The sequence below is a fragment of the Brassica oleracea genome, chromosome C8, assembly GCF_000695525.1.
Source record: "Brassica oleracea var. oleracea cultivar TO1000 chromosome C8, BOL, whole genome shotgun sequence".
NCBI lineage: Eukaryota > Viridiplantae > Streptophyta > Magnoliopsida > Brassicales > Brassicaceae > Brassica > Brassica oleracea.
This window is the reverse complement of record NC_027755.1, coordinates 40,511,433-40,536,938: the sequence shown is the minus strand read 5'-3', so window position 1 is coordinate 40,536,938 and position 25,506 is coordinate 40,511,433. Positions and strand designations below refer to the sequence as shown.

The 25,506-nt window shown below is 37.4% G+C and overlaps 5 protein-coding genes and 1 long non-coding RNA gene across 8 annotated transcripts; 4 read left to right on the top strand and 2 right to left on the bottom strand.

Moving 5' to 3' along the window:
• The first annotated feature begins 19 nt into the window (after positions 1–19).
• Positions 20–2,319, top strand: LOC106310572. Of its 2 annotated transcripts, none has more exons than XR_001263805.1 (3): positions 20–1,218; positions 1,452–1,647; positions 1,940–2,319. It is a non-coding gene; the product is annotated as an uncharacterized LOC106310572 (long non-coding RNA). The 2 variants fall into 2 exon arrangements; XR_001263806.1 differs by having other exon boundaries at positions 20–1,268.
• A 4,084-nt stretch (positions 2,320–6,403) lies between these two features.
• Positions 6,404–7,953, top strand: LOC106310399 (ras-related protein RABA5e). Its single transcript, XM_013747632.1, has 2 exons — positions 6,404–6,830; positions 7,470–7,953. Exons 1-2 carry the CDS (start codon positions 6,491–6,493, stop codon positions 7,790–7,792), a joined length of 663 nt encoding a protein of 220 aa, XP_013603086.1. The 5' UTR covers positions 6,404–6,490; the 3' UTR covers positions 7,793–7,953.
• A 390-nt stretch (positions 7,954–8,343) lies between these two features.
• Positions 8,344–14,256, top strand: LOC106311867 (histone-lysine N-methyltransferase ATX2). The gene is made up of 24 exons (XM_013749183.1): positions 8,344–8,792; positions 8,868–8,919; positions 8,995–9,069; positions 9,152–9,371; positions 9,652–9,778; positions 9,888–9,992; positions 10,137–10,342; positions 10,425–10,517; positions 10,618–10,715; positions 10,798–10,959; positions 11,121–11,264; positions 11,363–11,410; positions 11,511–11,628; positions 11,700–11,765; positions 11,871–11,932; positions 12,068–12,124; positions 12,256–12,324; positions 12,426–12,621; positions 12,903–13,148; positions 13,248–13,309; positions 13,391–13,468; positions 13,743–13,838; positions 13,929–14,032; positions 14,115–14,256. The coding sequence occupies exons 1-24, from the start codon at positions 8,344–8,346 to the stop codon at positions 14,254–14,256; spliced, it is 3,075 nt and encodes a 1,024-aa protein (XP_013604637.1).
• Positions 14,257–15,107: 851 nt separating this feature from the next.
• Positions 15,108–18,549, bottom strand: LOC106311868 (aspartic proteinase-like protein 2). The gene is made up of 10 exons (XM_013749184.1): positions 18,166–18,549; positions 17,966–18,095; positions 17,475–17,722; positions 16,739–16,966; positions 16,283–16,445; positions 16,122–16,195; positions 15,929–16,016; positions 15,768–15,843; positions 15,463–15,534; positions 15,108–15,380 (listed from the first exon to the last, which is right to left on the bottom strand). The coding sequence occupies exons 1-10, from the start codon at positions 18,393–18,395 to the stop codon at positions 15,238–15,240; spliced, it is 1,452 nt and encodes a 483-aa protein (XP_013604638.1). The 5' UTR covers positions 18,396–18,549; the 3' UTR covers positions 15,108–15,237.
• Positions 18,550–19,000: 451 nt separating this feature from the next.
• On the bottom strand, positions 19,001–20,458 carry LOC106310043. Of its 2 annotated transcripts, XR_001263672.1 has the most exons (3): positions 19,998–20,458; positions 19,775–19,908; positions 19,001–19,408 (listed from the first exon to the last, which is right to left on the bottom strand). XR_001263672.1 is itself a non-coding variant. In XM_013747233.1 (2 exons), the coding sequence occupies exons 1-2, from the start codon at positions 20,350–20,352 to the stop codon at positions 19,829–19,831; spliced, it is 435 nt and encodes a 144-aa protein (XP_013602687.1). In that variant the 5' UTR covers positions 20,353–20,458; the 3' UTR covers positions 19,438–19,828. The 2 variants fall into 2 exon arrangements, 1 of the variants encoding a protein (XP_013602687.1); XM_013747233.1 differs by lacking the exon at positions 19,001–19,408 and having other exon boundaries at positions 19,438–19,908.
• Positions 20,459–22,951: 2,493 nt separating this feature from the next.
• On the top strand, positions 22,952–25,260 carry LOC106309937 (endonuclease III homolog 2, chloroplastic). The gene is made up of 10 exons (XM_013747097.1): positions 22,952–23,095; positions 23,172–23,275; positions 23,449–23,512; positions 23,667–23,785; positions 23,918–23,984; positions 24,076–24,167; positions 24,250–24,387; positions 24,483–24,587; positions 24,683–24,766; positions 24,881–25,260. Exons 1-10 carry the CDS (start codon positions 22,963–22,965, stop codon positions 25,022–25,024), a joined length of 1,050 nt encoding a protein of 349 aa, XP_013602551.1. The 5' UTR covers positions 22,952–22,962; the 3' UTR covers positions 25,025–25,260.
• The last annotated feature ends 246 nt before the right edge of the window (positions 25,261–25,506 follow it).

The following is a 25,506-nucleotide window of genomic DNA, read 5'->3' as shown; positions in this document are numbered from 1 at the left end:
AAACCAAAATTTTGTTAACGGTTTGATTATCAACAACGTAGCGACGCAATGATCGACTCAGTGTATACAGGTGTAGCGAGGAAAGGCGGTCGACTCTCGTACCTCGCTTAGCATTGGGGTCCTGAGTCGTTTTGGAGGTCGCCTCAGGTCGCTACTCGCCATGGCGAGCGAAGCGGTCGCCTTTTAAAACCAAGCTTGCAACTTAATTTCTTTTTGTACTGAATCTGTCTTTTATATACAAAACACTGTGAAAGCCAGAGATTAGAAAAGTATCAAAACAAACTTTATCACAATTGCTTTTAGATCTCGGAATTTTTAATGATGCATAGTCTCTCAAAGGTCAAATGAAAATTCAGCAAAGATTAGCTTCTTTCCTCTTATTGGCTTCAGTCCTCCTCTCTAGCTCCACGATCTCAGGTTCTTCTATGTGTGAGTCAGCAGGAACGTGTGGCTTCTTCAAACCAGATACACTTGTGCTTTCTTCTCTGATGCGGGCTTGTACGTCAGCAGCTTCGTTGAGCAGTGAATTATACTCTTCTTCAAACTCAGATTCATCCATAACATCATCCCTACAAAACAAAACAAAGCAAAGCATCAGAAGCAAAACAGAGTAAAATTAGTGTGTTTACAAATGCCTTACATCTTCTTAAGTTCCTCTTTTGTTGCAACCGGTCTTTGTGCCTCAGTTTTCGCTGATGTTGTAAGTGCATGCAGTGGTTTGGAGTGCTCTCTGATGCCTTCACGTAACTCAGCAGCTTCGTTGATTAGTGAAGCATATTCATTCTCAAGCTCAGAGTCATCATCAGCCACCATGTGGTTTATTTCCTGGTTCATGTCCCCGAGAGCTTCTTTCTGATCTTCCAGCTGATCCATTAGCTTTGGGACATCATTCCTACAAAACAAAAGAAACGATCAGAAGCGAAACAAAGTACAATTTCAGTTTTCAAAAACCTTACATCTTCTTGAGTTGCCCTGTCATAGTCGATGCAACCAGCTTCTGTACCTAAACTGTCTCTCTGATGTTGTACGTGACTTTTCTAGTTCGATTTTACTATTTTGAAGTGAGAGTACTTCGTCGCTCAACATGTCGGACTGTTTAGTCAGCTTGCGCTTCAGTTTCAGTGCATTCATTGCCTGAGTCTTTGATGTGAGCGCTACACGTCTCGCTTTTTCTGCAGCAGCTTTTACTTGCGCATCGATCTCATCAATCTTTTCCAGGTGATTATCGATGGTCTCTTGGAGACTAGTAATCGTCTTCTGAGGATCAGGTCTCGTGAAAACTTGCTTTACCTTCAGTGCATTTCATTTTTTCTGTGTTGAGCTACTTTCATATTCTATAGGGGATCATTTGATTCTGTATTCATTCATATATGTTATACGTTTGCTTAACCACACAGAATTCACAAAAAGATGTATTTTTTTTTTTTAAAACTATGATTGCATTCTTGTAGCTTGCGGATGAGGATAGGCTTTTTCTTCTATCAGTGGAGGAGGATGACGCAGATCAGTGCATCCGCCTACTTTCATTTTGCAAGAGGCATCGACAAATATCAAATAAACACCTAGAAACAGAGTATATGATCAGACCTGTTCATAATACTGCTAAGTATGTCCCACCTCCTAATCCATCTGGGTGTGCTCGCACTGGTATGCAGTTGCATTAATCAATACCTGTTTGAAATAAATTGTAGATTTACAGCACCTCTTTGGGATGGAGTTTGTGTTGCTAGTGGCAATGTGTGTCTTTTCGTTATATTTATTGATCTTACATTATTCTCTGGTGGCTTTTACAAATTATGCTCAGAGATCTAGTCTCATGTATTTTTTTTCACATTTTGCTTGCTTGTATTCATGCTCACATCTAAGGGGGAACTCCATATGCCAGTTTATATCTTTATCATTGCTGAACTGCTAACATGTTTTCCTCTGTTTCTGGTAGAGCCTTGTAACTATTTTGGAAGAAGAGGAGGAAAAGAACCCGAAGCTCTTGCTGGTATATTGTTGGTGGGATACTCTCGACATGAATTTTCAACGTAACATGGATCAAAGGTGTCTCAGATAATTACTCCAAGCAAGATTTTATCAATGGCCGAGAAGTATAGATACACGAAGGAAACGAAACATACAGAAGAGATAAGCATTTGGTAAGCATTTTAACTAGCAATCCTAAAAGATCAAAATTAGTGGAACTTTGTAAGAAGATAAAACTGGTAGTTTTTGTTTCTTGAACTCTCGGGATGTTTGGTGCATTTCTGTGATTGGTCTCTGAATATCGTAATCGTTTCTACTGATTATGGATTAGATGAAAACGTTTCCCATTAAGCCTACCTTGTATCTCAAAACCAATTCTCTCTTATAAAAGATGATCAACTTGTATACGGAAAATTTTATATCTCGAAGTTTCTTGTCTTCTTAAAAAGTAACTTAACATACAAGGAATGTTGGAAGCATACCTTATTTTTCTGAAAGAATGTTAGAAGTGTACTTACAATTAATAAATAAAATTTATCTTTTCTAAAGTTAATAAGATAGTATGTAATTTGAGTTTAAAAAAACCAAATAATCAGCTGAGTATGAGAAAAAATAACGCATTAACGCTAAAACGATCATGGTTGCCCTCCATGAGCCATAGATATATACATAACATAATCGCTTACGTATCATGGTTGCCCTCCATGAGCCATAGATATATACATACAACGTTAACATAATCGCTTACGTACCACTGTGCTTGAGGTGAAGAGACTCAAGAAGAAGGATACTGAATCTCACTGCCTGCATGATAGAACAGCGATGACCAAAAGCTATTCAGATTGCAAGAATCTTCACAGCCACAGGGCTGAGATATAGCTAGCACGGCAGTAATTTTGATTGTTTAGTGAAAGCAAAATACAGGAAATAAAAAATGATAGAACCAAATAATAAAAGCGGTGATGTACAGTTAAATTCACCGACTGCAACAACAAATAACGTAGGTAATGTACAGCTGACCGACCCAAATATCTATCACCCAGAGGGAACATGGCAGATCACACTATGACCATCAGGTTCCAAAAAAAAAAAGTGACAGGGAGGTAAATATAGGTACACATACTTCTCCCCGGTCAATGGTAACTCAACCATATGTTTAGGGTGCACACAAATAGTGTCTGACATGGAAATCTAGAAAGGGACATGCTCTTGCCTCAAAGCCAAGATCACTGGCAAATGACAATAGACCTCACAACATTTTAGTAGCATAATTACAAAAAAAAACAATGTATAGACAATAAAACATTAATATGTTCTTTTAATATGTCTGAAAATTTTAAAATGGGGCTTTTTGGAACTGATGGAGTACCATTTAGGCTGTAACTGGTAACATGTTTAGGAATTGGTGGAATGAAAATTAATTGAATAACATGAATGGAATGTAGAGAAAAAATAGAATAGATTCATTCCATTCATTCTTTATCAAAAAAATTTATGGATCTCTTTGTAATTTGTCAATTTATTTTTAAAATTGATGGAATGATCATTCTATTCCATTCAAGACAAATGGTGAATTTATTTTTGGAATTGATGGAATAAGTCATCACATAGCATTTCATTCCAAATATTGATAATCCAGTTGCACCCTTACTTTTAGCTTGAATGAAATAGTCAATCTATTAGTTCCAAAAATAATTTTAGGCAAAATACAAAGAGATTTATGTTCTATTTTTTCTATATTTCATTCATGTTATCCCATTAATTTATATTCCATCAATTCTGAAGCACATTTACTATTACAACCTTAACCATTCATAATTATTATTTTTGTTTTGTTTCTTTATGCATTAACTTATTTCACGTGATGATAATGTGATGACTTATGGGTTGTGAGGTATTCATTCCACAACACTTGAATTATTTTTCAGTTTCTCTGCCTAAATAGAAACTGCCTAAATCAGTGGACACTTTTTGTACATATTTAATATTGTAGCTTCAAAGTTGTATCAAGAGATATGTTGTCTAGCGAGAGAGTAAGATTTTGGAGATGTTTCCTCCTCTCAAGTCGTTTTGAGCATTCATTTTAGATGGAGAGAATACATCGCCTAATTCTTTGAGTGTGTAGCCTGATTTTTAGTTATATGGTATGCAACTTTTTAAACTTGGAAATTTCAATAATGCATCGTTTGAGAAAATGGACAAATCATATTCAAAGCTCAGCATATATTGGCTAATGTACTCTCTAGCTTTTACTCCCTGATATCAGCTTCTACATGTGGCTCAGCTTGTACATGTGGTTGAGCTTCTCTTTATTTCATCTTTGTGGTACAGATTGGAGTATCTTAACTCTAATTTTTTTGTCAATAACTTTACTCTAATTAAGATGTTATATCTCTTCAATATTTGCAGAAGCTGGATTATGATTTACAACTAAGCAATCAGATCTTAACTCTTCAAACCAGCAAAGCAAAACTAGAGCATGCAATTGCAACTTCTGATACAACCCTTGCCCTAAAGATAACTGCAGATGCTATGAAAAGTGCACTAGAAAACTTGTAAGTGAACTTGTAAGTAACATTAAATATATGGATTTTACAATATTCGTTGTTTACAATACATGCAGACATGGTGTTCCCCAACTAATGACACAAATGGAAGGACAAAGGCAAAAGCTTGAGCATGTGGTGGAAGCACTTTATCTTGATGATTCACTTGAGGAGGAGTTGAATAGGCTTATGGAAGAAATGACTGAGCCACCAGAAGTACAAGCACAGGCTGAGACCATGAACCTGAAGATAGAGAATTCAGAAGCTAAAACCCAAGCTTCACTGTCTAGGCTTCAAGACAAAAACTCTCTGAAACTGAAGAAAAGGGTCATCTCTCAAGCCAAACAGCTAACTGATGAGCTATTAATTTGTTTTTACTTTGTTTTTCATATTATATATTTGTTCAACAATAATAATTAGGGGAACTTCTCTCTAGAAACCTTTCCTCTGCCATCTCTCTAAAAATTTTTGCTTGATTTTGCCGGTTTACCGGCTCCGGTTGCTTCCTTAGCGTCGGGGCCGGTCCGTTTCTTTTCTTTTGTTCTCTTATCTTTCTCTTTTGGTTGATCTTTCTAGTCGAAGTGAGTTGGATACTTGTATCCTTCAGATCTGGTTCTGTCTAAAAACCTTGTATGTGGCTTGATTGAATTGCATGTCGATTTTGAGTTTTCTTTGGCTCATACCAGGTCTCGATCTTCAACCCTCTCAGTCTTTTGAGCTTGGTTGTTCCTGGTTCTGAGTTGTTTCACTCCTTGTCATTAACCTCAAGATCCGATCGAGATCTTCTCTTCCGTTTGGCTTCGATTGGCGTTTCTATCCTTCTGCGCCATCGTTTTCCGGTTGATGACTCATGAACATGACGTGTTCTGTCTCCTGGAGCTTGAAGCTTTGGTCTTTCATTTGCATGTGCTATTTACCATAGGAGGAATCGTAAACCGGAGGTTTATCCAAGAATGGCTGCCTCGCTTTGCCTTGTTCAAAGAAGCTCTGTTAATCATCATGTTTTATTGTTCACTTTTGGTGAAGGTTTATTTTGATCTGTTTACTCAGTTCTCCTAGTTTGATTAGGTGTTGTTCTTGTCGTTTCCCTTGTTAGGGCTTTAGTTTCTGGGAAACCATTGGTTTGTCCAGCTTTGTTTCCAGAGACACTGATGTGTGCTGCTGGCTTTGTATCTCACCCATGTATCTCATCCTTGTAGGTTTGAATGAATGCATTGTTTAAAAAAAAAAAAATTCTTTGTATGCTGTTGATCCTGATCATAGATCCAATATATAAACTTTTTTATTTGAAAAAAAAAACCCATTTTTGATTTTGAATTTGCCTGGATGATAGCTAGCAATTTAACTTTACTATAACTTCTCTGACAATACCAAAAGTAACAAAATTTGCATCCGCAAGCACACAATTCATGTAGTAAGACATAAGCACATAATTCTTACCCGAGTTCTATACTTCTTAATAAATCACTTATGTTTCTAACTAAACAACAATAAAGCGAAGAACATCCTTATTATGGGAGTAGTTAGTATCTTTCGACATTATTATAAGTTGTTGTAAACAAGAATAAATGTTTTGTATATTTGGATTTTGTCATGGTGCGTAAACCTCAATAGGCCATAGTTTTTTTAGTAGATGTTGAGATCGGGCTTCCGACTAACCAAAATACACTAGTAGCGTGTATGCACGTTACAAAGGTAGATTCAACCTTGACTTTTTTTGGTCAACAGATTCAACCTTAATTAAAGATACATTTTCTTCAACTGTAATGTATTAGACTATTTAATATTTTCTTACCTATACATATACTTTAGCGTATATATAATTTATAAATTACGTGAAAACGTCAATGTTATTAAGACGGGCACTTAATGCGCAGTATGTCCTCTTGCCAGCTTGTTGCACCGTCCACCGTCTCCTCTCTCTTAAACCTCTCATACTTCTCTCTCTAGAAACGAGAACAGAGAGAGGAGCTATGACGATGTATTCAGACGACGAAGGAAGAGAAGAGTATCTTTTCAAGATCGTGGTTATCGGTGACTCAGCGGTCGGAAAATCAAACCTCCTGTCACGGTACGCTAGGAACGAGTTCAGCGCGAATTCCAAAGCGACGATCGGCGTGGAGTTTCAGACGCAGAGCATGGATATTGATGGCAAGGAGGTTAAGGCTCAGATTTGGGACACTGCTGGCCAGGAGCGCTTTCGTGCTGTTACATCCGCTTATTACCGTGGCGCTGTCGGTGCACTTGTTGTCTACGACATTAGCCGCAGGATGACCTTCGAGAGCGTTGGGCGTTGGCTCGATGAGCTCAAAAGTGAGTCTCCATTTTTTTACATAGCCCCCCTTTCCAAAGGATTAATAGATTTGAAGACGATGATGAGATATGCATGTGAATCATGTCATTGAATATCGGTGTGGTCGATTATGACATGATCTTGCTAAATAAAAGTCGTATGGTTGACTAATAATTATGGAATTTTAAACTAGTTTTGGCAGAACTCTTAAGATGTTAAAGTGCTCTAATCACGTTAGGTAGTATTAGTCTATCTATTCATTACATCTGAAGGGTCAAGGGATGACTTTTGTCTTAAAATTTTGAAGATGTTTCTGTTAGGACACAAAAGTAGATTCTTCTTGAACATCTTGAGAAAGTTATATGACACAAATATGGTTGTATAATTTAGAAACATATAGGAAAGATGCTAAAACATTGTAACCAAGAACATATGAGAGTGTAATCAACCGTCTTCTTCAGTTTTGCTTATGTTCATGTGCTCTTGATCATTGTTCATTAAGAAACTTTATTTGTTTCCACGTAAACTCATCTTTTATTCATATAATTTAACTGAAAGTTTTGGCATATACTTTTGAGTTAACTAAAAGTTTTGGCATATATTTTTGAGAACTAAAACTCAATTCATTTGCTTCTTGGCTTTTTTGTTTGTTGTTCCAGTCCATTCTGATACAACTGTGGCAAGAATGCTAGTGGGGAACAAGTGTGACCTAGAAAACATAAGAGCAGTGAGCGTGGAAGAAGGCAAAGATCTAGCAGAAGCACAAGGACTATTCTTTGTAGAAACATCGGCTCTTGATTCAACTAACGTTAGAATAGCTTTCGAGAAGGTCATACTTGACATCTACAACAACGTAAGCCGTAAGCAACTAAACTCGGATACGTACAAAGATAAACTCACCGTGAGTCGGGTAAGTCTCGTTAAGGACGATGATAACACTGACTCTAAACAAAGCTCCGGTTTCTCTTGCTGCTCCAGTTGATACTCAAATCACAATCTATTTTGATTTTCTTCTCATTTGTTTTTCTTCCTTTCTTTCTCATTGTAACTGATCAAATTATTGTTGTCTCATAGAAAAAAAGTGTAATTCAATTCCTTTTAAAATTTGGAAAATATTTTAATTATATATTCATAATTTTAAATAACTCTCCACCATCAACCTGGAAATTTTAAGAAAAACATTTAAATTTAGAAAAAGGAACCTGCATTAGAAAAAGGCATCTTCTGAATAACTTCCATTTTATTGGTTTGATTTGATATTTATTCCAAATTAATTTCAAATATACAGTGACTAGAAGAATTAGAGAGACTCTAACCCAATCAGAGTCTTTAGCCAAAACCGTGTACATACGCTTGAGGAGAAAGGTGAGACAGTGAGGAGCAGATCTGGAAATAGAACTCTCCTGCTAATTTTAACCGGCGGGAAAGAGATCTCCTCCGCATCATTCATCGTCTTCTCCTTAAACCCTAATTTTTCCAATTACAATTCTCAATTGCATCACCAATAGCTAGCGAGTGAGTGAGCTCTCTTCAATGGCGAGTGTCCCCGAGGAAGAAGAAGAAGAAGAAGACACCCAAATCAAACCCGAACTCCCTCTCCGCTACGCCTCTCTCGAGCGTGTCTACTCCGTCTCCTCCTCTTCCTCCTCCTCTTCACTCTGCTGTGTCAACACCACCAGCAATGCGACGATCTCCACCAAGGTCAAAGCCGAGCAGCACGCTTTCGAGTTGCGCCGACCTGAGATTGTTCGCGTCTACAGTCGCCGTCGGAGGCGACTACCTGAGGATGACGATAAGAAGAAGATGAAGAGAAGGAGGATTGGTAACAGCGAGCTGATGAAACTGGGAGTGGATTCGACTACGTTAAGCTTATCCGCTACGCCGATTTTGAGAGGATGTAGAGTTAACGCTAATAAGCAAAACGGATCTTCGAAGAGGAAGAAGCTAATCCAAGCTTCCCCTACAGCTAAGAAATGGATTAGGTTAGTGAGATTAACCTTAATTGTTGGTTTTAGATAGGACACGTCATTGTTTCACGTGCTCTATTTGTATTTCAGGTTATGTTATGATGGGGTCGATCCTACTACTTTCATTGGGCTGCAATGCAAGGCAAGCGGCTTAGCTTTGTGGTGGTTATGTGTTTTAGCTTATTCTGTTGACATTTGATTGTTGTATCCTCTCTAGGTTTTTTGGCCACTGGATGCTGATTGGTATACTGGTTCTATCATTGGGTATAATGTAGAGAATAATTATCATACTGTAAGTTATTTTTTCTCTCTATTGTATCCTTCTCGTGCCATTGTTTTTGGGTGTATCTAAGGGATTTTTCTTTTCTCTACAGGTTAAATATGGAGATGGAGATGTTGAGGAGTTAGCTCTTCGTCGTGAAATGATCAGATATTTAATATCTCGTGAAGAGATGGAGAGGCTGGATCTGAAGTTTGGTAGTAATGATGTGGCTGTCGGTGGTCAAGATTATGATGAGATGGTTGTTTTGGCTGCTTCTTTTGAGGGGTGTCAAGACTTTGAGCCTAGAGACATCATATGGGCGAAACTAACTGGTTAGTGTGTACCCTATACCAAACCTTGTTGGCTTGTACAGTTATTTGCTTAACTTTTTGTAGAAAATATTTAGGGATATATAACCTGCCTTAATGGTATAAGAAACGTGTTGCTGTTAGGAAGCATGTAATTTACCAGACTGTTTTCTGTTAGGATTTTGTGGTGATTAGCATGTTTTGCCTAGCTTCAAGCATTCTCTGGTTTCCGAAATAACTTTTGGAAAAGCAATTATGCCTTACTGAGAGCGATACTGCTGTTTTTGTTACCTTTTCCGGACAGGTCATGCTATGTGGCCAGCGATTGTTGTGGATGAATCTGTTACAGTAAAGCGGAAAGGTCTCAACAACAAGTCACCTGGAGGAAACTCAATCCTTGTACAGTTTTTCGGCACTCATGATTTTGCTAGGTTAGAAAATCTTCATAAACCTTTAGAGATCTTGTTTTTTGTTACTATGAAACTATTACACATTCTATTTATCAAGAGGAAGCTGACATTTTGTCATTTGGTTGTCTAGAATACGAGCCAAGCAAGCGGTATCATTTCTTCAAGGGCTTCTCTCAAGGTCTCCCCTGAAGTGCAAGCAACCTCGGTTTGAACAGGCCATGGAAGAAGCAAAAATGTAAGTTCTCATGCTTTTCACTGGCATTCTACATTTTTAATTTGCCAATATAGCGAACTTGTTTACAAATAGTCTACTTCCCTATGTTTATCTGAACAACAACATTCAAGCATGTGCGAAATTGCTGTAATTGACCTTACCCAGGTACCTAAAAGAATTTAAGCTTCCAGGAAGGATGGATCAACTTCAAAAAGTTGCTGATACTGACTGTTCTGAAAGGACTAATAGTGGAGAAGAGGACAGCTCAAACTCTGGTGATGAATACACAAAAAATGGAGAAGTCTGGTTGCGACCAGCGGAACTTGGAAATTGTTTGTATACAATAGGAGATCTGCGGATAATAAATCTTGGTAATGTATGAAACTTGTGTATTATTCTTGGTTGGAATGGACTCTGCTCATTGTGCATAGGCGTATGTCGATTGTCTTCCAGGAAGAATCGTGACTGACTCTGAGTTTTTTAAGGACAGTCATCATACTTGGCCTGAAGGGTATACAGCTATGAGAAAGTTCATATCACTAAAAGGTAAATTATTTGTCATTTCGTGCTTTTCTATATTAATCAGGCAGTTTCTGGTTTTGGTTGATTGAATTAGTTGATCAATATGCCCAATTTCTTGCTTCAGATCCTGGTGCATCTGCCATGTACAAGATGGAAGTGCTTAGAGATGCCGAGTCAAAGACTCGCCCTGTTTTCAGAGTGACCACAAATAGCGGTGAGCAGGTTAGTTTTCTAGGTGGAATGCTTGTGTGTATATAAAGTTTGTTATAGCCATGTGTTACATTGATACTTGATTTTTTTACAGTTCAAAGGAGACACTCCATCTGCCTGCTGGAATAAAATATACAGTAGAATAAAAAAGATTCAGAGTGCGTCGGATAGTCCTGATATGTTGGGTGACGGGCTACATGAATCTGGTACAGATATGTTTGGCTTCTCCAACCCAGAAGTTGATAAACTTGTACAGGTACGCATTATTAGGAATCTTTTATTTTTTTCATGGAAGTTTTAGACCTTCAAGCTATATGCATTAAATCTTTCTTTGTATCTCTTTGCACTTTAAGTTTCTTAGTGAAATTTTATTCTTTCCTATTGATGCTCTATGATAAGGCTTGAGCTAACTGGCAGGGGCTACTACAATCCAGACCAACCTCAAAGGTTTCTCAGCGCAAATATAGTTCGGGGAAATATCAAGACCATCCTACTGGTTACCGACCTGTGCGGGTTGACTGGAAAGATATTGACAAGTGCAATGTCTGCCACATGGATGAGGTTAACAATGTTTCGTTTGTGATTAAATATTTTGTATGCTTATCTTAATATAGAACGCTTTAGTAAGTTAGCTCTGACTTAGAATTTCTTGACTGCAGGAATATGAGAACAATCTGTTCCTGCAATGTGATAAATGTAGAATGATGGTATTGATCTTTCTTTCTTATGTCACTTAAGATATCTACTCTATAGTGGCTGGTATCCTTCATACTTCGAGGTGATACTAAAGAGTTGATCTTGGACTAGGTCCATACTAGATGCTATGGGCAGCTGGAACTCCGTGATGGTTTTCTGTGGTTATGCAACTTGTGTCGTCCTGGCGCTGTTGATATTCCTCCACGATGTTGTCTTTGTCCTGTAGTTGGTAATTTGACCAAACCTGTTCGGTATGGAGTCTTATATGCTTTCATCAGTGACTAACAAAAGATTTATCAGGTGGCGCTATGAAGCCGACAACTGATGGGCGCTGGGCTCATCTGGCGTGTGCCATATGGATCCCAGGTTCACTCTTGACCTTTTTTATATTATTCTGATGTATATCCTTTCTACTATGGATTATGCTTTTATTTTCCAAGATATGTCAGTAACCCATGTGATATTATTCAGAAACATGCTTATCGGATGTCAAGAAGATGGAACCCATTGATGGGGTTAATAAAGTCAATAAGGTTTGAGTTCTTCATTTTCAGTTTCCTTTACATCTGTTGCCTCAGATAGAGTCAATGGCCTTCGAAACATATTATGATTTCTAGTAGCCGCATGACGTTTGATCAGTTGTGCTATTTTCTTAACATTTGAAATAGGATCGTTGGAAGTTATTGTGCAGCATCTGCGGGGTATCTTATGGAGCTTGTATCCAAGTAAGATTTCTTTTGATGACAAGATAAAATGATTCTTTGTGTATCCTTCACATAAGAGTATTTTCGAGAAGAAAATGTTAGCAATATTACTGGCACTTAGAAGAAAAAAGTAATGAGCTGCATATTTTCAGTGTTCAAACAGTTCTTGTCGAGTGGCATATCATCCACTATGCGCACGAGCTGCTGGTCTCTGTGTTGAGGTACTTTCATATCCTATAGGATATCATGAGATTCTGTATTCATTCATATATGTTATTCGTTTATTCAACCACACAGCTTAGCTATGATTGCATTCTTGTAGCTTGCGGATGAGGATAGGCTTTTTCTTCTATCAGTGGAGGAGGATGACGCAGATCAGTGCATCCGCCTACTTTCATTTTGCAAGAGGCATCGACAAACATCAAATAACTACCTAGAAACAGAATACATGATCAAACCTGTTCATAATACTGCGAAGTATGTCCCACCTCCTAATCCATCTGGCTGTGCTCGTACTGGTATGCAGTTGCATTAATCAATACCTGTTTCAAATAAAGTGTAGATTTATAGCACCTCTTTGGGATGGAATTCTGTTGCTAGTTTTTCTCTTACTTCACATGTGGCAATGTGTATCTTTTCGTTATCTTCATTGATCTTACATTATTCTCTGGGGGCTTTGACAAATTATGCTCAGAGATCTATTCTCGTGTATTTTTTCACATTTTGTTTGCTTGTATTCATGCCAGTTTATAGCTTTATCTTGCAGAATTGTTAACATGTTTTCCTCTGTTTCTGGTAGAGCCTTATAACTATCTTGGAAGAAGAGGACGAAAGGAACCCGAAGCTCTTGCTGGTGCCTCTTCAAAACGATTATTCGTTGAAAATCAGCCGTATATTGTTGGTGGATACTCTCGACATGAATTTTCAACGTACGAACGCATACGTGGTTCAAAGGTGTCTCAGATAATTACACCAAGCAAGATTTTATCTATGGCCGAGAAATATAGATACATGAAGGAAACATACAGGAAGAGATTAGCATTCGGTAAGCATTTTAACCAGCAATCCTAAAAGATGATACTGCTCATTCAAAACTAATTTTCTCTGATCCGTTTTCCTTTAAAATGGTTCACTACCTTTACAGGGAAATCAGGAATTCATGGTTTTGGGATCTTTGCAAAGCTTCCACATAGGGCAGGAGATATGGTTAGCACTCTCAACTTGAAATGTAAATTCTTGTATGGCTAAGTGTCAGTCATGAGAATATTGTGAGTTGGATGGGTGCAGGTGATTGAATACACTGGAGAACTCGTCAGGCCTTCAATAGCTGACAAGAGAGAACATCTTATATACAACTCAATGGTGGTGCGTATCTGACCTTGTACCTTTCATACTCGATAGAAGATTCTATAAGCAATATTTGAACTAATTATCAGCACATTGATCTGTGCTTTTTCTCCAATGGAACCATGTTAATTGTGTTTGTTTTCCTGAGCACTAGAACATTGTTTTAGCATTCCCCCGGTAGTATCTACACATCGTCCCAGCTTTCACTCGCTGATTTTTGGTCTCTGGTATTTTCGGTTGAGTATTGATTTGTAAAATATCAGTTTAACAAATAATTAATTTTGTGATATAGGGTGCGGGGACCTACATGTTTAGAATTGACAATGAGCGGGTCATAGATGCAACAAGGACAGGGAGCATTGCCCATCTGATCAATCACTCATGTGAGGTATGGTCAATTACTTCTTTAAGTATTTGAATTTGACTTAGTTAGCATCTGCAGTATCATGACTTAACTTGTGGAATTGCTTCTATACAGCCAAATTGCTATTCAAGAGTCATTAGGGTTAATGATGATGATCATATTATCATATTTGCGAAGAGGGATGTCGCAAAATGGGAGGAGCTGACATACGATTATAGGTTCTTCTTCTTGCTCTTTATTTTCTCAGGTGCTTTTGAAATTCTTTTATCATATACTGATTCTTTGTCTCCAAACTTGCAGGTTCTTTTCAATTGATGAGCGACTTGCATGTTACTGTGGCTTCCCAAGATGTCGAGGTGTTGTTAATGACGCAGAGGCCCAAGAACAACAGGCAAATATTTATGCTACTCCCTGTGAGTTAAAAGAGTGGACAGAGGCCTGAGAGAATGATAGAAGAAAACGAAAGCCTGTGAGAGAAAGGTTTTGACCTAACTACAAACTTTGTTCCAACTAAAAATTTAGTGTTTCCCATTAATTTGTAGAAAAACATAGATTTGTAAGCACAGTGATTAGAGATTGAACAGGGGGTTATGTTTTGAGTCAGAAATAAGAGATGCATAGTTTTCTTCTTCACTCCTTTAGTCCTTTGTACTGTTAGCTTTGTTTCCACCCTTTTTTGGTTCTCTGTGCATGTGACCACTACTGGTTGTAGTACCCCTTTACTCATTCCTTCACATACACACACAAACGCGTGTAATGTATACATAATGGTCACATGTCACTTTCTATCACGTTTGGAGTTCAATGATTCTGTAGTTCTCTCTACGTGTGTCTTGCATGTCGATATCTCTCAAGTTCTTACTTTGGTCATCTCTTGCTCTCTTGCTTCTTCAAACAGGTAAGTTCAAACTTTGAATTGTAACCATAGTATATAGACATGTGAGGGAGGATCAAATGTATAGGTTTTGGAGAAAAATGTGACAGCAAAAGCAGCGAATCAACGGTGGAGCAGACGAGAGAACCAACAAAGTTCAGAGTTGAGTTGATGAACAAATGTCCAATCATCAACCTTCGTCTGAAATATCAAGGGTTTCCTCAGTCGCTTGTGGACCCCACACACCTCCGTGTTCTCTCCTCTTCCGCCGGAAACTGTGCTATCAATGACGGCTTGTCCAATCCAGACTCTCTTTCAACTATAACTCACACCAGTTTGCTCGGAGTCCCCTTTCTTGGTCGTTTCAGTGCGAGTGAATCATCAATAAAATGCTTTTTTTTTGTGCACCATCAATAAAATGCTCTAAATAAAATAGATCTCTTTGTTCATCAATCTACTGTTGTATTATCTATATCCAGACCACCTTTTTACCATTTGCGATCAATATGTTGAATCTATATACAAAGGAGAAGCTATAAGTTGTCTCTACTATAGGAGAAAAAGAGTAATGAGAAGGAGTAACAAAAGTAAAAGCAACGACGTATCTAGAGAAAATGCAGAAGAGATGAAATGTGAGCCTACTAGATGAACTGTTCCTGTTCCTTCATCTTTTACTTTGATGCTTGATGAACCTGCAAAGAGACCAAATTGTGATTCATATTAAAAAAAGAAATCACAAAAACTGTGAACCATAAATCTTGGTCTATCACTTACAGTTGTACTCAGTCCACCCAATGAGCTGATTTTCAAGATCGTAGAGAACAAGCTTGTTTGATAGGACCAAATCTGCAAAGGGAATGAAAGATATTGAGGGAGCGACCAGGATTGATTCAAACACCGTGCAAGAATCACTAAAGTTTGTCATTAAGTCATGCTTTTGTTTAATACATTGCAAAACTATAGATCTTAATTTACAAATTACAATGGTAGAGATAACGGTACACAACACCAGATCTAGAGCTTGCTAATGAAGCAGAGGATCAGAGGGGAAGTAAGGTTTGTGAGTATTCTTAACGTACCTCCCAAAAGTGTCATGTTTCTCCTATCTCTGGATTGCATTCCACTATTTTGCCAACCAATACACCACATTCCTTCCTGTTAAAAAAATTAGTTTCATAAGTACGATGTAAAATAGATAGCCTGATGGGACAAACCAACTAAAAAGGCTGAAGATGCTTACATATGGGAACAGATAGTCATGAGGATAAACCCTTAGGAAAACCGAGTTTTCGAAATGGAAAGTGACATTCGGGAACCCCTCATCAACTCTGGCAGCAAAGGTAACATGTGGTTTCATAAGAAAAATCATTGTGTAAAGGTATGCAATCCTTGATTTTGCAGTATTAATCATTAACTCAAGAGATAAAACTTACTTTCCAGAGTACTGAAAGCATTTGTAATCTTTATCAACTATGTGAACTTTCAGAGAAGGCTCCTGCGAGGTTATCTAACAAGGAAGATCCAAATATATGAGAACATAATCTGCACAAAAAAAAAATTCTTTGAAAACTTAAAAGTTTTTCATGCAAGGTACCTTTTTCACCAATGGTTCGTAGATTATCTCTGGAAGATAGGCCAAGGTCGTACCACTATCAATTATTGCTCCTTTTCTATCTCCAGGTTGAAATAAATCAGCTGGGATATCTAGAAACTCCTGACCAACTTGAACTGCTGTCATATTGACATTGTAGTGTGGTCTACAATTAAAAAAGAAGATAGTCCATTAACAGAAAAATAACTAGAGAATCGAGTACATTCACCACATCAGTAAACGCAAGCATATTCAATCTCTTTCAAGTAAATACTCCAGCTATTACAATGTTCCACCAAGAGGTTTATATCTCAGCAGCAAGCGTGTAAAACTAGTCTAAAGCAGGAATATAACTAGATTGGCATGGTAGCTCTACCGGTATCTCACTAAGATTTCTACCCAGAAAGGCAATGATTTCATTTCCAGCATATGATTGAAAAGGAAACAATATAGACATACTGATTGGGTACCAATGGTGTCATGTTTACTTTTGGTTGTACCACACGTCCAATGGCAAATATACCACCCCCATTTCTTCCATCTAAGCAATGAGCAAATATCTTTTTCACTCTTCCAGATGAGGCCAGCTGGGAAATCATTGAGGAATTAGCTTTTCCAAAACCAAGTATTCCGTCAAGTGCTTCTTCATTAGAAGAGTCGAGATCTCCTGACTGCCTAGCACCACACCTTCAAAATCATAACACAATTAACATTAAGAAATGTAAGAGGCATTAAGCTTCCTTGCAAAGAGGAATTATAAAGAATTGAAATGGACAGCTAGAATATAGTTTTTACAGAATTTTAGTGATTTGAAAGATACGTATGAAAGAAGTGAACTAAGCTGTGCTCAGAAACATACCTAACAACAATAAGTAAATCACGAGAATATCACCAGACATGGTGTAGAACTTATTCACTCTACGAGAATATTACCACACATGGTGGAGAACATATTCACATGTTACTTTAGAATTGAAAAAAAAACACAGAACAGATTCCAGGAAGCACTCTTAGTTCCGTCAGAATCTTAAGATTATTTCTCTAACCAATCAACTTATATCTGTTTGGCCTACCTATGTGCTTTATCAACTGTTCGCCAATTTAACAGCCTTTACCAACAGTAACCACAAGCAAAGGAAAACTTGTCCTCTTTCAGTATCTATGCAAAGTCTATGTAGCAATCGAGATGACTTACCCAAATATGACACTCCCATTAGCCGTCTTAGTCTTAAGATCCCCAGCCACACTATCATACTGCACAACGTCTTTCACAAAATAACCAGCAGTAGAGCTCCCATCTCCATAAATCTCAAGATACGGACACGACATATTAGCTTTACAGCCAGAGAGAGGGCCGCCACTAATCTGGTAGCAAAAATCCTCATCACAAGAAACCAACTTCGCGCTCTCTGACTCCTCAATGTCGTACAGTGTCAACTCAATCTACAACATATCAAAAAAAAATCAAATTTTTTTACTCCCTAGCTTTCAGATTATTTGTAGTTTTAGACTTTGACACACAGATCAAAAAAATATTTAATTTTGTATATTAACAATTGAAAACTAGATTAAAATATAAAATCAATAAATTTTGCATTGAAATTATAAAACCGCACTCATTTTGAAACACAAATAATGCGTCCCACACACACACACAACTATTGAAAGAGGAGAGTCAATGCTTACACCAAGATTGCTTCTTTTTGGACACTGTCTACACTGTATACAGTTAACCCACATGATATCACTCCCTGTGTCTACTTGCACGTAATAGCTCTTCGCAGGCGTTCCGATTCCAATTTTCGCATAATACAACCTTTCAATTGATCAAACAGAGAGATCAAAAACTGGATTCAATCAAAGAGAATTGCGAGCTGAGCACGAACCCTAGGATGTCAGGGCGGCCGGTTCCGCCGAGAGGTAGATCGATGCCGGCGAGAATTGTGAGCTGGCGCTTGTCGTCGTGCTCCTTGAGGGCGCTGAGGGAGCCTTGGAGCCTAGGGTAACGGTACTTGACGTTGAACACTCCCGGATTCGAAGAGACGCAGACGAGAAAGAGCGTGAGAAACGAAATCAGCGTGATGATGGAGAAATTGGCGATTGATGATGACGTCATCGGCCTGATTTTGTGTGGCGGAGGAGATGATAGGAGCCACCGGGCCGGCGATGGCGACGGCGACGGCGACGAGGGAGCTGAGGAAGTTTGAGAGAGGAAATAAATATCAGAGTCAGTTTGTTTGGTCAGTTTCTTCGTATTTTAATTTGCCTTCGTGGACTTTTCGATTTTTTTTTTTAATATTGACTTAATCTTCACCTTGGACAAAAGCCCATTAAACAGGTTAATAATTGTATAGCCCAAAGGGCTTTTAAGTTAGACTGGCCCAAAGGGCTTTTAAGTAAGGCATAATTGTAAATGAAGAGGCTGGCGATTCCTTGTCTGAGAAGTTTGTTAATTACTTTTGGTTTGTTATGTTGAAGTTTTGTATTTTTGGAGTGGAGCTAGAATGTGATTGATTACTTAACCAGTGCTATTCTAACTCGGTATAAAAGTAGTAGTAACTTGTCCAAAACAAACACTTGCATGAACATAGAGTCTAATGTTCAGAATTTTCATTAATTAAGAGGCTATAATGTATATTGAAGTCTGACTTTGAGCCTTTCAGGACTATGCTTTTAGAATGGGGAGACTGAAACATGTGTCACGTAACATTAGTCAGAAGCTACTTAAGCTTATAGTTACACGCAATCTCAAGATCCAGAAAATGAGTTACACATCTTCACAGCAGCTATAATTAGTATCAATTGTAATCAGTCATCAACTTATTCACAAGTTAGTACAGTAATCGAGATAAAAAGATGAAATACATAACATTTGAAATCATTTATCTTTCTCTTTTTTTTTCTCCCACTCCAAGGAGCATCACAAAAATAGGCAATTTAGCCATAGATTGTTAAACTTCAACCCATATTGACGAAGATGGAACGAGTTGGAGGATAGTAGTAATTAATGTCATTTGCCTTGATGAAGGTTATGTTGATCCAGCTCCAAGTTAGCATTAGTTACCTCAACAAGTAGAGAGGTCCATTACCAAATAGTGATAGCTCTCATAACACACAAGTCTCTCACCACTGCACAAGGACAACAATCCAGATTTTATTTCTCACATGTACTAAGCTTTACTTTGTAGCTTAAGGCATATTCATTCATAAAACACAACAACACACTCAGTTAACATATTAAATTAGTTATCTAAGTAGGGCCATGAACTAGTCAGGTGAGTGAGATGAATGCTCTATAAAGCAGAAATAACAAGAATCCAGCTTGTTTAGTTGTCAGATGTTAAGCTCTCAGAGACTATCAAAGAAATAAGAAAGAATTTGGTGTTTTTTTTTATTCAATGATACCTTTATTTCAGTTCATAAAAAGTAATTAGACTAGGATACATGGTAACTATAGTCAAGAATCACTATAGATGTTTTAGTTAAGTCCCAGACCTTCCAATGCCTTCCTTGGATCTCCTCTAATGTTCAGGCGTGACAATGATACGTTCACTTGCACAACTGGACAGTACAGGCAACGGCTTGTGCCCAGTACTTGAGCCTAGCTTTCACATCATCTGGATTATCACCTGTTAAACAAAAAAAAGCAAACTTAATTAACACTTGTTCACACACTAACACTACTAAGCAACAAAACTAAATGAATAAGATTACTTACCAGGGCTAGATATCTTCCAGTTAGCAATCGGAGGCGACGGAGGAGAAGCGTCCACCGACGAACTTTCCGGTGACTTGTTGTTGTTCTTATCGTCGGAGAATCTTCGCCTCATGGAATAACAAAGCTCTAAAGCAGGTAGAGTGTTGCAAAGCTCAGGGATCTCGTCGTAGCTGAAACCAAAACCAAGATCTAGACAACCCTTTAGATCTTCAAGATCGTCATCAGTCAAGCTCTTGGCTCTTGTCAGATCGTCTTGATTATCCAGCGTGGAGAGAGTCTCCACGTAACCTTCCAACAAAACATTGCTCTTCTTCCTCTCTAGCTTCTTGTAACACTCGCGATTAACACAACCCATCACTCACTCTTTCTCAGTTATGTTTTATTTTTCTTGTCAGGGCCTCTCTGTGTTTCTTTCTGTATCTCTTTTCAGTTTAGTGTCTTGTCGGGAGAGAGATGTAGAGTCCGATGTGGTTTACTTATAGAAGCCGCAATGAGCTGGATGTACGTTCGTCCATGATGACGATGGATGGTAACATCTTCTCGCGTGACTAAATGTCGTATTAAATTTTTTGGGGCCCAAAAAAATAATTGATAACAAAATTCACGGCCACAAGTAATTACTTTCGTATCAATTATCATTACTTCAGAATACGAAAAGATTTTATAGAAAGTTTTTCGGTTTTTAAATGATCAATCATCCGTAACTCTCAAGTCACATGTCCACGTTAATCAGCCATTAGTTTTAAAAATGTAGATAGATGCGCACCACTAGTTATGCGGTTATCACTTATCAGGCTTTTGAGCCATGTATATGTTATGAGCAAATATATAATTGTCACGTTGTAACTTGTAAGGAGTCCCTTTTGTATGAAATGTGAGAAAAATCGGGGTTATAGTTATTTACTGAAAACTTTGATAAAAATATCTTTTTAAATAAAATTTAGGAACTTATATTTATATAACTTCCAAAAATGTAAGTGCCAAATCCAATGTTTCATTCGGGTTTTAGAAATAATGGTGTCAATAGCGGATGTACGTGTACGAAGATGGTCCCATTTGCCCACAAAAATTCCAATTTCTTTTGTAATATACCCAAAATTTTGCTACTGTCTCTTACTAAAATTACATTTTAACCTTGGTTTTTATATTTATGAGTGATTTGTCCTCTCTAAATTTATATTCTAATCCTCCATTGATGGTGTCAACGCAAGGACATGGTTGTGACACCAAAGATATATACAGCTAGAGTTACTACTTGGAACACGTGAATGAAAACGAATGGAGAGATCCTATAACTGAAGATGAATATAGACCAACAAACCCACGTTCTATTGTCTTTGTCGCTCTATAACTTAGCTGGTATGAGAAGATTACAAAGTCACATCATTATTGTTGTTGAGCTCACAATTATTTAATACATGGTCCACATTTTTTTCTACATTTATGTCCATTTTTCAGGCGTATCTACAAATGAAATGCTAGGAGATTTTTCTTCTTGAAAATGAACCTACTGAATTTTAGGAGTGACGAAAACTAAATTCCACCGAATACTATGCCTGAGACGGATCGGGTATCCGGACAATTTTAAGGTGTCCGGATCCGGATCCTTATCCGGCGGATCCATAATTTTATTATCCTTATCTGAATTCGGGGTTCTCGCATATCCGAAAGACGGATATCCTTCTAAAAATTGTAATATCCGGCGGATATCCGGATCCGGATTTGGATATTTAAAATAAATAAATAAATAATATTAATATATATAAAAATATTAAAAATAATTTAAAAATAAAAAAATAAATAATGTTTTTAATGATTTCAATGTATAATATTACAAAATTTACATAAAAATTTACGTATACTATTATAAAAACGAAAATATATTAAAAAGTTAGTTTTTATATATAAATATTACTATTTCTAAAATAGTTATTAATAAAACTTACGGATCCAGATATCCGGACTAAAAAATCAAGATATCTGGATCCGGATCCGGCTTTGACGGATCCAACATTTTACTATCCGGATCCGGATTCGGTCTCTTCGGATATTCGGATTTTCGGATCGAATCCGGATCAAATCTCGGATCAAATCCAAATCTCGGATAAAAGTCTCCGGCCTACCGAATACTCTTTTTTTTTTGCTTTTAAAAATGCTATATGTTTTAGATTAAAATATTAAAACTCGGTTGCTGTGTAAAGCTGAGTTTGACCACTTGCACTCGTGGTGCGAGCCATAACGGAGACAATGGTGGGATCCACACGATCTAACGCTTTCGGCTTTCCCTTAACCCTTTAAAGGAAGTCCAAAGAGAACCTTGGTTCTCAGGATAAGATTATTAGCGGAATATAAGAACTCGTTTCTTAATTTTTAATTAAAAAAACTAAGAACCGATTCTTAAATCTCTTATTTAAGAGCCGGTTCTTAGCTTTTTTAGTTAAAAGTTAAGAGACTGGTTCTTATATTCCGCTAAGAACATCATCCTAAGAGCATGATTAACGAGAGTTCTTAGGATGAAGTTCTTAGCGGAATATAAGAACCCGTCTCTTAACTTTTAACTAAAAAAGCTAAGAACCGACTCTTAAATAAGAGTTTTAAGAACCGGTTCTTAGTTTTTTTAGTTAAAAATTAAGAGACAGATTCTTATATTCCTCTAAAAACCCCACACTAAGAACTCCTCGTTAATCGTGCTAATTCCCATTAAACATGCTCTAGCTAATTACTTAATTTAATATGTTTTCTTAACAGTAATTTTATTTTCCTTTTGTAAGAAGGCGCGAAACTCTCTGATTCGTTGATCTGGGTATTATTTGTAACCCTTATTAAAATATCGACCCAATCAAACTTGTAATTAGGCTTAGAAAGTAAATGGGCCCAATCAAATTACCGAGTTCCGGCCCATGGAAGCAATTAATATGGAGGAGCTTGAGCTTGAGCTTGTTTGTAAATGGTCATTTGAATTTGAATGAAAGCAAAAGCTCTTATGATTCTCATCACCTTTGCTCGAGCTTTTAATGCTATGAATCGCCGGATGAACCCTACTAGATCGTCTTCCAAATCCATCTCCGCAGAATCCCTAACTCTTCGTTCCAATTCAGGTAGGGTTTGTGGTGAATTTTGTTATTTTGATCGAATTGCGTAGATTGTTTAATCCAATGCTTGTTTTAATATCAGAATCAGCCAATGGAGCTTCCAGTCGAGTACCATCTCTAAGGAGGAAAAGGCTAAAGCAGGAAGTTTTGGAGCCTGTGGCGAAAGATTCAAGCAGTAGCCATAAAGTAACTTTGCTTCCATTGTTGAATAGGGTTTTTGAAAATTTTCTAAATACTATGATAGATGTTGAAAGTTTAGAGCTTTATAGCCAATTCTTTGACCCATTTTGGCATGTAATCAGGAGAAAGCTTATGTTATAACTTTCACTTTTTTTCTATTCGTTTGTGTAATGATGCAGGAGCTGTGTGGAGTATTACCAGATATAGAAGATCTTTCTTACAAGAAGACAAATTTATCTCCCAGTAAGTCTTAGCGTATACAGTACCTTTCCTCATTAGATGTCTTAATGTCTTAATATATACAAAGGGACTTTGATTAGGTAACGTTGGATCCAACTAGTGATTCAGGGAAAAGGACTTTGAATGGGATGCTCTTAAGATGTTATATTGTATATAGGCAGACCACCTGAGAACTGGGAAAAGGTGCTCGAGGGTATTCGAAAAATGAGATCTCCAGAAGAAGCAACAGTTGATCCTGTTAATTGTGATAGAACCGGAAGCTTTTTACCTCCCAAGGTATAATATCTTACTTACTCTCATCTGGTAATTGATCTATAGCTGACTGTTGGATTGTTTCTACATCTCATAAATTCAAAATAGGCTTTGCCCTTCTTGTTTTTTATTTTTTGCTTCTTATCTTATCTCTAGGAAAGGAGATTTTATGTCCTCATAGGAACACTTCTTTCAAGTCAGACTAAAGATCACGTAACTGGTGGTGCGTTTTCACTTTGAACTGCTTAGCCCCATGTTGAGACAACGCTTAATCTCACCACTCTAGTTTATGATATCTGACTTCTAATATGCAGCGGCAGTAGAACGTCTTCGTCTAAATGGCCTTCTCACTCCTGAGGCCATTGATCAAGCTGATGAATCAACCATAAGGGAATTGATTTACCCTGTATGTTGTTATATTACTTCTTGTTATTGAAGATCTCTATTACTTAATTTTGATATGAAACTTACCTGCCCTTTACTTTTAGGTCGGGTTCTATACTAGAAAGGCAACTAATGTGAAGAAAGTTGCGAAAATCTGTCTCACGAAATATGACGGTGACATTCCAAGGTCTTTGGAAGAGCTACTCTCGCTTCCAGGAGTCGGTCCTAAGATTGCTCATCTGGTAATAAAAATTATAAATACTAGTCAGTTTTGTTTTGTAAGAGAGATGCACGTCTTAAAAAGTTCTCAAAGGTTTCTTGTGATGTCATGCAATAGGTTTTGCATATAGCATGGAATGATGTTCAAGGGATATGTGTAGACACACATGTGCATCGCATTTGCAATAGGCTTGGTTGGGTGACTAAACCAGGAACGAAACAGGTGCTTGCTACAAGGGATTAGCTATTAACACTTACTAAACTTTGATTCGTGTTCTGTCTGCTCATTGTCACTATTTCTATTTTGCTATTGACCAGAAAACGTCTTCCCCCGAGGAAACTAGAGTAGCTCTGCAACAGTGGCTTCCAAAAGAAGAATGGGTCGCTATTAACTTTCTTTTAGTGAGATTCCAACTTTTAAGAGATGCATGAAACATAATATTATGAACAATGTCCTTTGTACAACTCCACTGAATCCCCTTCTCCACTTTTTGGGTCTGAAACTCATACTTACAGGTAGGTTTCGGCCAAAAGATATGCACACCGCTAAGACCACGCTGCGGAGTGTGCAGTATCAGTGAGCTTTGCCCTTCTGCCTTCAAAGAGACCCCAAGCAAATCATCCAAATTGAAGAAATCTATCAAAAGCAAGAAACTTTAAATTGCTTTTGTGGCTCTGGAGTCTCCTCCTTGATCACTTTAAAACTACTTTGTGATTAGTCCTCTGTAAAAGATAAATTGTATAGCTTTATGGAAAATTGAAGAGCAAGAGCATCCCTTTTGCATTTAAATTGTCTTAAAGGGATTATCAGATACTTAAGAAGAGGCTGAGATTGCTGAAGATTGTAAATCTGTGATGCTATATTTATATTATGAACAACTTAATTATTATGATGATATAGTTGGTCATTAAAATTTAATTCGCTACTATCACTTGCTGTTGCTTGTAGTCTGCAATGCTATTACACCATCTCCAAATGGTTCACCGTATTTTCACTCTAAAATAAAATAATTTTATAATATAGTTGTGATTTCACTCTAAAATAAAATAATTTTATAATATAGTTGTGATATACTTCCATGGTATACTCTATTTTAAAGACATTCACCCTACTTTCACTCTAAAATATAGTAATTTTATAA

Excerpts from the sequence above, each read along its gene's own strand:
- LOC106310399 (XM_013747632.1), top strand. The coding sequence starts at position 6,491 with ATGACGATGTATTCAGACGACGAAGGAAGAGAAGAGTATCTTTTCAAG. Across the intron at positions 6,831-7,469 it reads TTGGCTCGATGAGCTCAAAA|TCCATTCTGATACAACTGTG; the intron begins GTGAGTCTCCAT and ends TTGTTGTTCCAG.
- LOC106311867 (XM_013749183.1), top strand. The coding sequence starts at position 8,344 with ATGGCGAGTGTCCCCGAGGAAGAAGAAGAAGAAGAAGACACCCAAATC. Across the intron at positions 9,993-10,136 it reads GCCATGGAAGAAGCAAAAAT|GTACCTAAAAGAATTTAAGC; the intron begins GTAAGTTCTCAT and ends GACCTTACCCAG. Across the intron at positions 10,518-10,617 it reads AAAGTTCATATCACTAAAAG|ATCCTGGTGCATCTGCCATG; the intron begins GTAAATTATTTG and ends TTCTTGCTTCAG.
- LOC106311868 (XM_013749184.1), bottom strand. The coding sequence starts at position 18,395 with ATGACGTCATCATCAATCGCCAATTTCTCCATCATCACGCTGATTTCG. Across the intron at positions 17,723-17,965 it reads CAAAAAGAAGCAATCTTGGT|ATTGAGTTGACACTGTACGA; the intron begins GTAAGCATTGAC and ends GATATGTTGTAG. Across the intron at positions 15,844-15,928 it reads ATGACTATCTGTTCCCATAT|GAAGGAATGTGGTGTATTGG; the intron begins GTAAGCATCTTC and ends TTTTTTTAACAG.
- LOC106310043 (XM_013747233.1), bottom strand. The coding sequence starts at position 20,352 with ATGGGTTGTGTTAATCGCGAGTGTTACAAGAAGCTAGAGAGGAAGAAG. Across the intron at positions 19,909-19,997 it reads CTGGAAGATATCTAGCCCTG|GTGATAATCCAGATGATGTG; the intron begins GTAAGTAATCTT and ends TTTGTTTAACAG.
- LOC106309937 (XM_013747097.1), top strand. The coding sequence starts at position 22,963 with ATGAAAGCAAAAGCTCTTATGATTCTCATCACCTTTGCTCGAGCTTTT. Across the intron at positions 23,786-23,917 it reads GAAGCTTTTTACCTCCCAAG|GAAAGGAGATTTTATGTCCT; the intron begins GTATAATATCTT and ends TCTTATCTCTAG. Across the intron at positions 24,168-24,249 it reads TAAGGGAATTGATTTACCCT|GTCGGGTTCTATACTAGAAA; the intron begins GTATGTTGTTAT and ends CTTTACTTTTAG.